General features: G+C 37.3%; 1 protein-coding gene across 1 annotated transcript; it reads right to left on the reverse strand.

The window, feature by feature from the left end:
- Positions 1-4,417: 4,417 nt before the first annotated feature.
- LOC149654942 (uncharacterized) lies at positions 4,418-11,187 on the reverse strand. Its single transcript, XM_089844969.1, has 7 exons — positions 11,133-11,187; positions 10,421-11,080; positions 9,928-10,359; positions 9,497-9,745; positions 5,802-5,863; positions 4,570-4,700; positions 4,418-4,469 (listed from the first exon to the last, which is right to left on the reverse strand). Exons 1-7 carry the CDS (start codon positions 11,185-11,187, stop codon positions 4,418-4,420), a joined length of 1,641 nt encoding a protein of 546 aa, XP_089701095.1.
- Between the last annotated feature and the right edge of the window lie 4,631 nt (positions 11,188-15,818).

The following is a 15,818-nucleotide window of genomic DNA, read 5'->3' on the forward strand; positions in this document are numbered from 1 at the left end:
GGTATAACTGTAGATCTTCACCTACACCCTGTCTTATACTATAAAGGGCGGCCCTAATTTCTCTGTCCCTTCGAGACGACAAATATTCCTGATTGAATTGTAGAAGAAAATATCGCCAATCCCCGGGACGATTAGCATAGCGAGTAAGATTTTCCCACCAGCTGAGGGCATCTTCCTTCAATGACAGAGGTATAAATAACTCTAGGTCCTGGACCTCAAATCTATGATACCGGATAAACATTTCCATTTGGCGTAAATATAACTTGGGATCCTCCCGACCCGAAAAGCTGGGCAACAATATAGCCTGTCCCAGTACCGGGTTATAACGTGTGCCGCCGGCGGGAGTTGCTACTATCTAAACCGGGTTGGTGGGGTTCCCTGGTGGGGACATAATGGTTCCAGTCACTCTATGAGTCACTCGGGGTGGTGTTTGTGGAAGATTGGCAATTGACACATTTGCATTCAAAAGCTAGTAGTCTGTTATCATCGGTCGTACTCAGTTATGCACATTTATTAAGTTACTCTCGCTAATAAATATATTTCGATAATTTAAACCCGTTTGTTTATTTATTTCTACGTTCGGCTCTATATACGAATTAGTCGCGAAACACTGTTAGTCCACGCCCGTCAGCAGACTTAGTTTTGCGTAAACAAATTTGAATTGCTTGACTTTCCATTAAACTTTAACCATTTAAAAAATAGATTGGTGACGTCACTAGCGCACTTTCTGTCCGAAGATAGCAATTCCCACTTTACAATATCTTGATAGCTGCATTTGACCTTAATATTCCTTTTCTGCCCTCCATTAATTCGAGGGAATGATAGTTCTTCGCATCGTATAGCAAAGACACGGGACGGCTACCTTCTCCTGGTGCAAACGTTATTGTGATATTTGTGTCCAATAAATCATCAGCTGATAATAGCAAAGAGTCTCAGGCTCCACAATTGACGCTCTCTTCTTCCTTTTCCTCAACCCATTCTTCGTCACTATCAATTTCCTGCACATTGACACTCTTGCCCACTTGCCCATCACCTTCGATTGAGGGAGTCTCGTTCACTTGTGCGGCTTAACTTTGAGCAATATTTCTGTCGTTTTCGTTTTGACGAAATCAAGCGTTTCTTGCACCAACGTGTTCAAGAAGTCCTCTGAAAGAGTGATGCAACAAGGAACATTAACAACGGTGCCCTTTAACCATTTTTGCGCATCACAACCAAGAGATCGTATTTGAATGAAGGCAATTCGGTGTCCTTCCATTGGATTGAATCCCATTCGACCGAATTCCCAATCGACCAACTTTATCTCAAATATGATTTTAAATCCCGCCGTTTGTGCGGTTTCTGCCTTTTGGGATTTTTTTTATTAGGAATATTATTATTACTTATAAGGCTATATAAGTTAATTTAGCGATAGGAACATTCGTCTCACCGTGGCGCAGTGGAAAAGTATCGGACTACCGAGCGACAGTACTTGGATCGATTCCCCAAAATAAAAAGTAAACTACGTAATAATAGTTTCATGCAATTGATTATTAATTTCATTTGAACTTAATTGCAGTTACGTTAGACAGAGTGGGAAACTATATAGTAATAAAAAATACTATTGCAATAATGGCCTTGGAGTATTTTAAATATTTTTCGTAAATTTTATTAAAATTACGGTAATATTTTAGAGGGTTAGGTTAGGTTTGGTTTGGTTATGCTTTGTTAGGTTGGGTTAGGTAGGGTAAGGTTAGGTTTGGTTCGGTTAGATTTGGTTGGGTTAGGTAAGTTAGCTTAGGTTGGGTTACGTAGGGTTAGGTAAGGTTAGGTTAGGGTTGGTTGGGCTAGGTAAGGTTAGGTTTGGAAGTGGTATGATAACCGATTTTCCAAAATATTTTTATTTTCATTGAGGTCCCGAGCTCTTATCTTAGTAATTGCTATATGGTACGACATGGTACGAAAATGTATAAACTGACCAGGTGATGGTGATGTACAAACCTAAGACCACGTGATATTGTTTGAGAGACTTAAAACATGTAGTAGAAGAAGATAATAAATAAAGAAGATAATTTGCATAATAAAAGCGGGCCTTTACCAACAAATTAATTTTATAAAGATTCTGGAACAATTAACGCTGCATTTATAAAGTTCCTTGAACAATAAATATATGCCTTTTCCAAAACATTGATTGTTTTACGAGTCATTTCAGGTTCGCTTTGATTCGGCTCGGTTACAATAGAGGCATCCTTTTAAACTTGGGATTTGACCATCACAGTATCATTATTTATATAGGAAAGTGTATTGATAGACGCAAGCTTAAGGACAAGGGTATTTTCTTTAAACCAAAAGAGGTATTTTTTAATTCGGTTTTAAAATACGGCGTTAAAAATATATCGTTTAATAGCAATGAAAATTTTAAGATAATAAACCCGCACATTTTGGCTAAATTTGGTCCAATGGGATTCGGTTCAATGGGACATTGGGTCTAATAATATGCGGTTCAATGGGACATTCGGTATAATAAGATTCGGTTCAATGGGACATTCGGTCTAATAGGATTCGGCCCAATGGGCCAGCAGCGGGAATTCTAGGGCTAACAGGCCGTTGCTTGAGATTAGATAACCCTGTAATAGTCTCATTTACGACTGAAAAAAGGCATTAACGGCGCTGTATTTTGGAACCAGCCCCTTAGATACGGCTGCATGACAAGGCATGCACAATTCCACTAAGGGAGTTAAAACACTGGTAATTAATCCGACGCGTGCCTGAAAATCTCTAAACTTATTGAGGCCGAACTGTTCTTAAAACAAATTCTAGAACATATTTCGCTCTTGTGTGTAGGTACATCTTCAATCGATTCAGAATATATGGGGAACATTCTTAAAAGAGCAATATGTTATTGAGCTATTATCAGTAGTAAAATTTGTACATTCCACAACTAACTAATGTAAAAACCCCTGCAATATCGTTTGAAATTGTTGTATAAAGGAAGATCCATAGTACTGCGCCATCTACCCTCGTATTTATTACTGACATAAGTGTTAAATTGGCATTATACAAGCAGCAGAACACATTCATTCTTTAATTTGACTCTGAAATTATAAGTTGACATGATGAAACGTTCGAACTTGGGTAGAGCTAGAACTCGTAAACCTAACTTCAGTGATGAGGAGTTAGGCGTGTTATGTACCATGTTGGAAACACAACGGGACTTGGTGCAAAATGAACATGGTATGTCAACCGTCGACTGAAATTTACAATTGGCAATGGTGGCAAAAACAGTCAGTCGGGTTGGAGTCGCAGAATGCACTGTGGAAGAGGTCAAAACTAAATATAAGGCCAAGAAGTCGGAAGTTCGCCATAACGCCTCTGAAATAGGCAAATCTCAGAGGATGACTGGAGGGGGCGGAAATGAGACCATGGCATTAACCACGCTGGAAAAACGCTTCATAGCAATGGCCGATCCCCAAACATACGAGGGGATCCAGGGGGGTTTGGAAATTGGCCCTCGTTCCCAGAAACCAACCCTCGTCATACCACAGAAAATGTAAGTATCACATGCAATAGTGATTTATTTGTTAATGCGTAATAATAAAACAACATGCATTCCCAGAGGTACAAAGGAAACACCAAGTGAACTGGAAGAGTTCATCGCATCATTTGATATGACATCATTTGACTCGGACACAGGTATGTGTTTATTGTAATACAAAATAAAAACCATGTGGCGGTGTGGAGAACCGTAATTATTATAAAAACCCAAAATTCCGCAGTCTTAGAAAACTCCCCCGAGTCTGCCGCCATTGGTTTCCCACCTGAGCCGTTGGCTGGTGACAGCAACAGTCAGTCGTCAACTTTAGGCGCAAACCCTCGCTCATGCTTGCATGACGAGCCTCTTGTGGAAGTTGCTGGTAGTGCTTCTGACGGCCAACAACCTTTGAGAAAAAAACCGAGCTACAGTGTTCATTGTTACATAACACTGTAAAGGAGTGGTCGTTAGTTTTGTATTAACGTTTGACAACAATGTTTAACCTTCAAAAAGCATTCCAACGTAAATAATTTGCACATCTTTCAGCGAAGAAAGGACCGCCAACAAAACCATTATCTCTAAAAGAGAGGTTAATGGAGAATGCAGAAAAGGTCTGGGCAGACCAAAAGGAATTTCAGGACGCGGTGATTGAAAGGCTTGATCATCTGACAAATCTCCAAGAACGCCAACTGAGAATGTTGTAGCGAATTAAATATGGTTTTTCTCTTTAAAAGTCGTTTCTTATCTGCCTCGAGCTTTTGTTCCTTTGCACAAAGCAAGCCCCTAGTCGCCATACTGTAGTGGTAACCCTTAGTAATATCATTACACGAGTTGTAAAATTTAAGTTGACTTTAAAGGAATATATTGCAATAAAAAGCATTCGTTGTTATTATGAATTTGTTTCAATTTTTATTTTTTATCATCATTATTATTATTATTCACCAAATTCCCACTAACCGCGCTTAAACCACGCGTTTAAACGAACTCACGAGTCACTTATATGAGAATGCTAAAAGCAGACGCTTGTGGAGGTGTTGCCACGTCGGGGAGGCCAACGGTACCATTTCTCATTTATTTTACCCCCAAATTCGTCAAATACCGTGCTCTTAACCTCCCCGCTGTAGGCGCTGCCGTTGCTGAGGAGAGGTTTACAAAATCCACCAATCACATCTTCCTTGTTGTCACTGTTCGTCTACGTGCACAACACGTGACGGGTTTAGGAAAAAATTACATTGTCGTCAACACTAATCTTGAGTACTACGCATGCGCACTTAGCACCACTTCGTGCGGCACCTGGCGGCGACTAGAGCATACGTCTCCAATCATTTCCGTTGGATTAATACTGCCGGATATCACGTGATCCACTAATATGCCGAGGGGGCGTGGTCGTATTAGTTAGTTTTCAGCTGAATACGGCTGCTGAAATGTAAAGTTTTCCTTTTCATTTTCATGTCTATAGATCCGTCGCCTACTTAGGTTATTATTGATTAGCTTTCTTATATCGGATTTCCTTAACCAAATGAAATCATTGGGCAAGCTTATGGCTGTGGACCTAAAGGGACGACGGATGTATTCTCTACCACTAAATGGCTTTATTGCTCTATATTTCATTTTTAATTTTACATGTATCTTAATCAACAGAAAACAAAGCTCGCCCGCACCTATAATTGTTGAATTTTATTCTGATGAAATTGACGAGACACATGCAATGGAATTAAGCTATGACATCAAAAAGTAGGTAATTTTGCTGGCGATAGATGTTTTGTTTGAATATAAAACGACTGTCAAATCGTTCATTAAGTAGAATGTTTGGAAATAGTTATTTCCAGTTCACATTTTTCCTAATTTTCAATGTGGTTGCTAGTGGCGCTGAGTCGTCAAATGAAAAAAACCGAGGAAACTTCCAAACACTTCTTGTGAAGGAGCTGAAAAGGCTGGTGTGGGCAAAACACCAAATAAAACTTCGTTAAACGAAGAGGAAGATGTTTTTTCAAGCGGAAATTCAACTATCGAATAATTTTAAATAAAAACTGTCGATTAAGTATATCATACCACCCGGTGGTAAGATATGCTTATGTCAGTAGATAATTGAGTTGAGACACTTAGTACACTACTATTTAAACTTTGGCTTCTATTCTGTCATCTTCTTACAGCTATGTGGGATTTTTGTCGGTACGACGTTTTATGTTATCGATTATTGGAGATAGGTAGTGCAACAATGGGTTCACTTTTCCATTGTTATTTTGATGCTAGAACCAATTTCGGAATTTTTAGCTGAGTTAGAGACACTTGCCCACACGATCACGTGTTCCACGACGCAAGGAGCTCGCGCTATAGAAGCCCGTTCCAATAATTCTATTTACATGTATAAGCGCGACTCTTGAAGAAACTAGGAAGGAACTCAAAATTAATATTTCTATGGGAGAAGGTAGAGTTTTGGCCAGATTGTATGTCCTGTTGATCCAAATGACCAGACATTTTAATGAGACTTGTGTTTTGACGGGTTTTTACTCCATGTGGTTGTGTAATAACCTACGGAATAATGCGCTGATACCCAGTTATTTAGTTAGTGTGAACGTGAAAAGACAGTGCACTCGATTTCATGGATAATTCAATCGTAAAGGGGACTTGTAAAAGTTACGGCTTTAATAGTTCGAATTGTGCTCCCTGATGTAAGCTAAACTAGAAATTGCACCTTGAAGTGTCGTGGTCAGGCCTGGATCTAGCCAATGCGGGGCCTAGTTCTCTATATATTAATTTCAAAGCCATAAGAGAGGGCGCCGTCTACTATCACTTTCACCCGCCTCCCCTCCTCTCGACTACTATTCGGAAGAAAATGCTGGATACATTAGGCCAGTGTGACTGAGTAACTTATAGGGAGCTAGTATATGATTCACTCATGGTTCAGTGCTAATTGACTATATCTTCGGATCTACTGATTCAAATGCAATGTCTTGAAATTTGAGTGAGGGGTGTTTAACTGTCTGGTCTATTAAATAAAAAAGAATCAATTTCTTAGAGTTGCTAAGTTTTTTATAAACATTAATTTCCAGTGTCAAAATTTTAACTTCCCGTACTTAGAACCGTTTTACAAGGTAGAAAACCCAACCCCATCCTCCTTGTCCAAAAATATGGCTTTAGAGAGGAATAGATTAAAAAACCTAGACCTCTTGAACCAATTTTCTAAGACTTGTAAACGTCCAGAGGGCCAGATGTCTCGAAAGCCTTTTTGGTGATGCCCCCGACTATATTCCAAGCCATTCTGTTCGTAGTCAAACTATTTCATCAACACCAGAGCAGTTGAATTATTCAGAAAATGAAGTCTTTCTTTAAGAGCGTTTAGCACTAGCGAAAGAGGTATCAGTATTTGCTAATGATACTGATAAAACAGTAATGCATTAAAATGTAAAGTATATCACAAAAGGAGGTTCTAAATGTCGTCGAACAAGCGGATAACGGCTTCGAGGAAGCTTTTTTATTCTTGGCCGTCCTTGATAACTAAGTATAATTTTAAACTATGTCCCCACTGAATATTTGTGTTTTTACCAACAGCAACTGGTATTATGATACTTTTCCCCAACGTTCTTCAGTTAATTTCTTAATCCCCAGAACAGTTGTGTTTTAGGCTTTTGGAACTATAGTTTTGTTTAATTATAAGATATCTAGTGTCATGTATAAAGAATATGATTATTGTCGGAAAGGGGGTGAAAGTACTAAACTTATCATTTTGACGAAGCTAATTAATTTTGAACATTTTTAACCATTTTTAGATATAATAGATTGTAACACACCTTTCATTAAAACATCAGGTCAAACTAATCAATTATTATTATCTGATGGGCAAATTGCTAGTTTAACTACTTAAAAACGAAATATTCAGTTAACTAAATTACCCCTTTTTAAAATAAATTTTAATGTATGATATTGTATAAAAGAATAAATCGAGATCATTTTAAGAGTTAGCCGTTATTTGTAGCCTTGATATAGGATTAAGTTCATGTGGTTTTTTACAGTAAAAATTAGATTTCTGGCGTGTATTCTGCTTTGGAACATTAAGATGGACTCTAGACAGTAAATAGGGACAATCCAACTGACAAATTTGTAATTTTTTTTAGGAAACATATTTCAAGCATATTTCGCCTAACTCTTAGCGATTGTAGTCCAAGATATTCTATAAATTTTCTTTGAATTCGTTCTATTTTTGTAGACTCGATTCAGCACATAAATTAAAATATTACTCTCCAAAATACTTCTCACAAGAGATAAATATAGTATCTTAAAAACGTTTCCGGAATTTAATGATTTTGCAATTTTTATGGACATTGACAGCGTTATCATACGGGTGTACCTCGTATGAGCAGTTCCCGGTAGAGCAGTTCTCGAAATAGCAGCCGCGATTCCAAAAAGACAGCGGTGTTCTTCATAACTGCTGTTTTAGAAATAGCGGCTGCTGTTTTAGAAATAGCGGCCGCTGTTTTAGAAATAGCGGCTGCTATTTTGGGAAATAGCAGTGTTTGTCTTCAGTTTCGAGTATTTCTTAACAATACAGTTATATTCGTTGTTTTCGAAAACTACCTTTTTCTGTGATCATTTAGTCAGTAATATGACCTACTAACGGATCGTGTTTTTATAGTACACTTAAATATCACACTATTCTTCAGGCTGTATCAGTTTACAATTCTAATACCAGAATAGAAAATATTTAAAGAAAGCTTATTTTATTTCGGAAGTAGATAATTGTAAAGAGTAATTTTTTGGAAAAGGCATATTATTGTTTGGGAAGTGAAGAATGACAAACAACAATATTTTGGAAAAGACGTAAAATTGTTACACCTTTTCCAAAATATTACCAACCTAAGTCTAACCAATCAAAACAAAACCTAAAAAACCCAACCGAACCCAACCGAACCCAACCTAACCTAACCTAACCCAACCTAACCTAACCTAACCTAACCAAACCTAACCAAACCAAACCAAACCAAACCGAACCGAACCGAACCAAACCAAACCAAACCAAACCAAACCAAACCAAACCTAACCTAACCAAACCTAACCTAACCTAACCTAACCAAACCTAACCAAACCTAACCTAACCTAACCTAACCTAACCTAACCAAACCTAACCTAACCTAACCTAACCTAACCAAACCTAACCTAACCAAACCTAACCTAACCTAACACTATTGGGGGTTCAAATAATCAACTCGAAGCTAACCATATCTGACCTAGTTCTATTTAAGTTCATATAACACAGCGTACACCATAAAAAGGAGCAGTCGTTTTTCGCATTCCTGTTTTTCTGCTCTTTAGAGAACTGCTGTAATGGTACGCCGCGTTTACGAGAACCGCTGTAATGGTACGCCGCGTTTACGAGAACCGCTGTATCGGTAACTGTTGTAACGGGTAAACTGCCATTTCGGGAAACCGCTATTTAGGGAACTGCTGATATGAGGACCGCTATTATGGAATCCGCTCATACGGGAACGGCTCATCTGAGGGCTTCCCTATCATACTACGAGATGTAACGTCAGATATTTGTTCCTTGAAAACAAGCTTACTATCCAATATTATTCCCAGATCTTTATGGTAATGTAATTCTATCTAAAGTATAGTTGAAAGTTAACTTATTGGTTTTACCAGAAGTGAGATGAGACTAGAAGTGAAGGGCTCTAGCATTGATAGTAGATCCTGGCACTAGTGAACAAATTTGAGGATTTTATGCCGCTTCCCACGCGCTAAAACTAGAGAGAAAAAACTTGGTCGAGTTCCAAAAACATTTCCTATCCCCTTCCCCTCAACCTAAAGCGGCCCAACACGAACGCGGCTCCTTGAATCTAGTTCGGCGGTCTACTACCGCTAGCTTCTCACGTTTTGGAGGGAAAATTAAGAAACCGCTACTACAGGGCCAACCGTTCTTGTGTTATCAAGAATATTCACTTTCGCCGAGTGAAGAATTTGGTTAGCTCAGTACTTCTGGTCTCATCTCACTTCTGGTTTTACGTGTGTAAGTGACAATAGTTATTTTTTGGTTGTTTAATGGTAATTTATTAACTAAACTCCACCTCTCAACGCCATCAATGTCTCCTTGGAGAGCTAAGCAATCCTTGTGCGTCTTAATTAATCTGTACAATTTTGAATCACCAGCAAACTGAGATATGTCAGAAGATTTAACATACTTCGATAAGTCCTTTACGTATATTGTGAATAGAAGGGGTCCCAATGCGGAGCCTTGAGTTACTCCAACAGATGCAACATAGGATTGATTAGTTAATTCACCATTCCATTTAATTATATTTATCCTATTTCGCAAGTACGATCGCAATATTTCCAAAATATCCCCACCCATGCCATAATTGCTAAGTTTTCTGAATAGTATTTTATGGTCCATGAGATCGAAAGCATGAGATCGAAAGCCTTACTGAAGTCTAGAAATACGCAGTCGACCTGCTCCTGGTTTAACAGGCTATTAGATACTTTGTCCATAAATTGCATGAGATTGGTAGTTTTCGAGCGACCCTCGCAAAATCCATGCTGGGTTGAACTTGTCAGCGGTTTAAACCAATAACTCATATGATTGTATAGGACCATTTCAAAAACTATAGCAAATTTGCATTTAAGAGCAATTGGTCTATAGTTTCTGTCTAATTTAGAGCCCTTTTTGAAAACTGGATCTATTACGGACGTTTTCCACATATTTGGGAATTTATTTTGCCTCATTGATTCATTAAAGATATAGGTCAAAATTTTGGCTAATATGTCAGAACAACCTTCAATTATGAATGTTGGTATGCGGTGTATTCCTGTGGAAAACTTGGGTTTTAGTTTAACAATGGCTTCTTTTACTTCGAATTCTGTAATTGTAAGAACAAACATGTAAGTTGTTTGGGGTTTGATCGATGTCTTCTTCATTACTATCTCTGTCAGAAGTGTTGGGCTCTATGTAGAATTGCTGTCGAAATATTTCGGCAAGCTGGACTGGGTTGGTAATTATTCTATTTCCTTTCTTAATAGATATGTTATTGTCAGTTGGTCTAAGTCTTGAATTTGCATTTGCCCATAGTTTTTTTGGGTCTTTTTTAACGCTGTCAACTATTGTATGAGCGTTTTTTAATTTATCAGTGTCTAATGATAGTGCCGCTATCTTTCGCAATGCCTTATATATTAGGAAGTCTGTCCGTTTTTTAGTTCGTTTAAACTTCCGATGGAATACCTTTTTCCGCGCAAGAGCTTTCCTTAATTCTATGCTGAACCAATGCGGGTATCGAGACGAAGCTAAGTGCGACTTTACTGCGATATTTTCTTTCATGGAATCTTGCACGGCCCTTGTTAAAGTATCAACCACCACGTCTATATTTTTCACATGTAGGGTAGGAGTCCAATCAAACTTGTCCAGAGAAGTGTACAGGCCGTAATAGTCGCCAGCTTTGCAAACTAAGTATGTTTTAGAATCATAATCTTGTGAAATAATGGCAGGTCGGGTAATCTCCATTGGTGGATGGAAATTGTCAGGTGAAACTAAAGGACTTGTGGTAATTTCACTGCTAATATTGATGACGTTAGTAAGAATCAAGTCTAGAATGTTTCCGTTACAATTCGTTAACTCATTAACTTGCGTTAGATTCACTGTGTTCATGAAGTCTATTAGTAGCTAAGCCTTGGGTTTCACCGCCGATATACATGCAGTTGCATCATTGAGGTTCCACTTTATGCCTGGCAGGTTAAAATCACCAACAATAAGCAACTCTCCATCAAATGCTGATAGTTTTGGCAGGATTGTTTCTAAATAGTTGGCAAACTCCCACTCATAAGTGGAAGCAGGTAAGTAATGATTGCCTGTTAGTATTTTCCTCCGTTTCTGTACATGTATTTTGGCCATACACAGTCGTTTATATGTTCTAAATCTGCGCGTTACTGAAATATGTTTACGACATGCGATTAATACATTTCCACAGCGAATGTCTCTGCCATCTAGCGACGGACGATCCGCACGATAAACGTTATAGAGGTTCGGAAAGTAGTCTTCATTAAATGTGGTTAAGTTGAACCAGGTCTCTGTGAGACAGATGATTTCACCATCATTTAGAGTTGCATTTAAAAAATATTCTTTGGATTTACACCTTAGCCCTCGAATATTTTGATATATGAGGTTTAATTTAGCATTTGAATAATTTAAGAAATTTTTAAAGCTACTGGCCATGGTTACTTTTGCCATTACTATTGCAGCCTTTTTTATTATTAGGTTATTCCTAATTTGAGGACGACTCCCTGCTCATGCTTGTCTGGTTATTGCTTAGGCTTTCGTCGTTGTTTTCTCCGTGGGCCACTATTTGTGTGTTGTCATTGTGAACTATGTCTTTGACTATAGTTCTTTCGTCCAGCACAGTATCCTCAATCGCATCGTATTTGCGACTGGGACGGAGCCATCCTCTATATTATAAAAAAAACGTCTTTGTTTGGACCAAGGCCGAAAAAACAAACGATGTGTGTGAGGTTTATCAATTGGCTGAAGTTCAGATATTGCAATTTTTTTTACTTATTTTTATCCATTTAATCCTTAAAAAATATTAAATTCAATCAACTGATTTTACTGTTAATCGATCTATTCCCTCTAAATTAATTGAAAAAATTACATATCTACGCTTTTTCAAGAACAATTACATTTTCCGAAAACATTTTATCATGAAATTAATTATTTTGAAGTGAGTACGTGCTGAGGGATCAATAATGAATATTTGAAATACTCTGTCTAAAAAGACCAAGCGAACTTTGACATAATTCGAAAGGAAAATGTAAATTTTTAAAAGTGGATTCCAAAGCAGGGTGTTGTTTCATACAACATACATTTAATTTCGTACTACGAAATGCTACATTTCCAATGTCGCGACTATGAAGTAAAGGTTGCACTGCAATTTCCCTCTTCGTACTTTAGAATTTGAAACGTCACCACCCCTTTCTACATTGTTGGCGTTACTTGTACACCGGTAACGTATTACGCATAATCATTTTAGCACGCGTAAATACCATTTCGGAAAACACACAGTGGCGAGGCCACCATTGGGTATTCTCCCTCGCACCAAGGGTCACCGCCAGACGGTAACAAAGTTGACTACAGGCAGGAGGCTAGTCAACTTTCACTGCCTATAGCGGTGCTTCTAGGCGAGAGAGAGGACCTTAATGGCGGCATCACACCTGTGTTTTAATTCTCTGTATGTAATTTCTAAAATGGTCTACTCTCTTACAATTGTACACCGATTGGACTGAGTGATCGGTCCTTCAGGCGCTAGCGAGTGTCAAGCCACAACAATAATCATTCTTGTACACGAACGTTTTATAGTTTTAGGTTATTAAGGTTGGCGGGCAAGTCCGGAGAGTCATGTGAAAAGGTTTCGACCTATATGGTAATATTTGTGGATGTATTGCGTCGGCTCAGATAACCCAAAACACTGGAACCACTGGTGATTGTAAAATTTTATATATTGGGGAAATGGAGGAAGGGGGGGGGGTTAAGTTAAGTGTGACCTTCGTTTAACTGGTAATCAATGGAGATGAATATAACAAGCCATTGGAACTGAAACGTATTTCTTTTTATGCAATCTTTACCCTTACCTTTGGTTATACCGATATCATATTTGTCCAGTGTTACAGATAGCTACCTACTAAACGAAAGCACACAGGATAAACGATGTTGCTTTGTCTTAAATAGACGACATTAGTTATTTAGTTTATTAACTAGTCTGAACAAAATAAATTTAAACTATCATGTTTTTTTTTGAACATCAGTCTTCTTAGCAACTTACAGATATAAACTTTTTTGGGTGCAAATTTGAAAATTTGTCAAGCCAGCAACAATTAAATCTATGTCCGTCAAGGTGCTTACACGAAATCACTTCAAAATAATTAATTTCATGATAAAATGTTTTCGAAAAATGTAATTGTTCTTGAAAAAGCGTAGATATGTAATTTTTTCAATTAATTTAGAGGGAATAGATCGATTAACAGTAAAATCAGTTGATTGAATTTAATATTTTTTAAGGATTAAATGGATAAAAATAACTAAAAAAATTGCAATATCTGAACTTCAGCCAATTGATAAACCTCACACATATCGTTTGTTTTTTCGGCCTTGGTCCAAACCAAGACGTTTTTTTATAATATCTGTCACTTCAGTCTTAATGTTATTAAATTTTGAATAATTATGTTAGCTCTACCGTCATACATTTTGGGTTGAAAGAAGAACTTATGTATCGTTAATTACATTTAACTTATATAAAAAACATAGATTTCGATAAGCATATAATTTGTACTTTATTTAAGATAAAGTTTAAAAATTACAATATTTAAAATATAGAATAAAAATGTTTATTTGTTTCGTACACTCTATACATATACAGTGTGGTCGAGATCAGACCAACACCTTCCTTTATGTACAACCCCCAATACTGCCAACGGCTGATGTCTTACTAAATTATACAGCGTGTAAATAAATGTCTGGAATTCATGATTATTATATGCTAGTGACAAGTTACAAAAAGAATACTGGAGAATATGCCTGAACACAACAAAATATTTTAAAGCACAGTCCTACGATTGGTCTTAGAACGTGGGCCTCAAATTAAAACTTCTTAACTGTTTGGTAAACACATGAACGAAAATATTCGACGTTTCTACCATTGTGGTTGAGGCAGACGACTGTCCATGTCTTGCAATACATTTGCAAGCAGTAAACTCATGACGCCTGGTAAGACTAATGGTATTGCCGTCTTAGGTAATCCTTGTCCGTTAAGGCATGATGTAAGGGGTATGATAATGCCGGTAGTGATGCCATTGTAAACTGGCACAAACAGTAGAAAGGCTTAGTGCAACTTCTTGTTCCATCGCTCTATTATTACTTATTAGCATGAATTGGCTTCAAAACGTGCTACGATGTCAAAATCTCTATCCTCATTACAGACTATACAGTCTCTTCTACATTCACGATCTTGCACTACCGAAATCACGAAGGTGCTCGCCAATGTCGGCAAAGGTGCTTCGCACCGGATGTTGTCGGTGTGGAAACAGTTCGGCATAAAGCACTGCCTTTAGTTGAACGTTACTGCGACCTTCACCCAAAATAAACATCATGTCCAATTTGTCCTGGTTTGAATAGGTTGGCATTTTGCAAGGAAACGAGACTAACTACTGTAATTCTACTACTTAGCTCCTACACTGAAGACCCTGTATATAAAAAGGGACCGGAAGTACCTCAAAGTTGAGTTTTCAAAGATTGCCAGATTGAGCAGGTCATGGTATTTAAAGTGATGAAGGTCGCTTTAACGTTCAACAAGTGACACCGCAGTTTGTTTTTGTTCCTCCAATGTCCTGACCCGATAGGTGCAAACAATTACCATCCTGGTTTTTCGGCTCAGCGTTGCGGTATTGCCGGTTCCATTAGAAATACAAGGTCTGTAGGGTTACAATTGTAACAATACTCCTGTTAAAAAGGCACACATACTGTACCCCCCTCCCCCCAAAAAACTTCTAAATTTCGCGCCTTTTCAATAGCTCTCTTTTCAATATGGGAAAAATGATTTTAAATGACAATTTTTTTAAGTGTAAGAATTAAACAGGAAAATGGAGGCTAAGTGTAGTTTTAATTATAATTTGTTAGTTTAATTATAAGGTATCCATGAATTTACCAAAAACAATCGTGTTTTGGGTTAATTTTACATTAATTATACTTGATTAAGTTTAATTTAACGGTTTATCTAGTGTGGACTTAGTTTATAATACAAGTTTCAATGAAATATTAACTTTAATTGCAATTACTCTAAAATATGTATGCGCTTTTGATGTATTTAAATGATGAATTAAATTTATTCGAAAGTGAAATAGGAAACATCTGTGCCTGTGCGAAACACTTGCGTTGTTTTAATCTTAATTTGAGCGCAGTTCGGGAGAGTCGATTAAGCTTAAAAGTATAATTTATTGGAATTTTTTACCCTAATTGGAACGATTTGTGCAGTTTAACATTTTTGCCAAAGTCATTATTTTACCCTAAACTTTTGAATTTCGCGCCAATTAATGTACTTTAAACATAGTTGAAATTAACTGAAGTGTGAAATAGAAAACATTAGGATTTACCAACGGCTTGGGTAGTTTTAATCTTAATTAAACAGTTTATTTAAAAGTTATTTGAGCTTTTAATCCAAAAAATGAATATTTTTGGTTTAATTTCACGATAATTATATTTAATTGATTTAAAATTAACGTAGGATTGTGTTTTGGCAGTGTACATTTAGGTTATAAATGACTTTCAATATATACTTATCCT

Source organism: Phalangium opilio, unplaced genomic scaffold, assembly GCF_054372755.1.
Source record: "Phalangium opilio isolate 3A_F unplaced genomic scaffold, DU_Popi_V2 ptg000078l_1, whole genome shotgun sequence".
NCBI classification, from domain to species: domain Eukaryota; kingdom Metazoa; phylum Arthropoda; class Arachnida; order Opiliones; family Phalangiidae; genus Phalangium; species Phalangium opilio.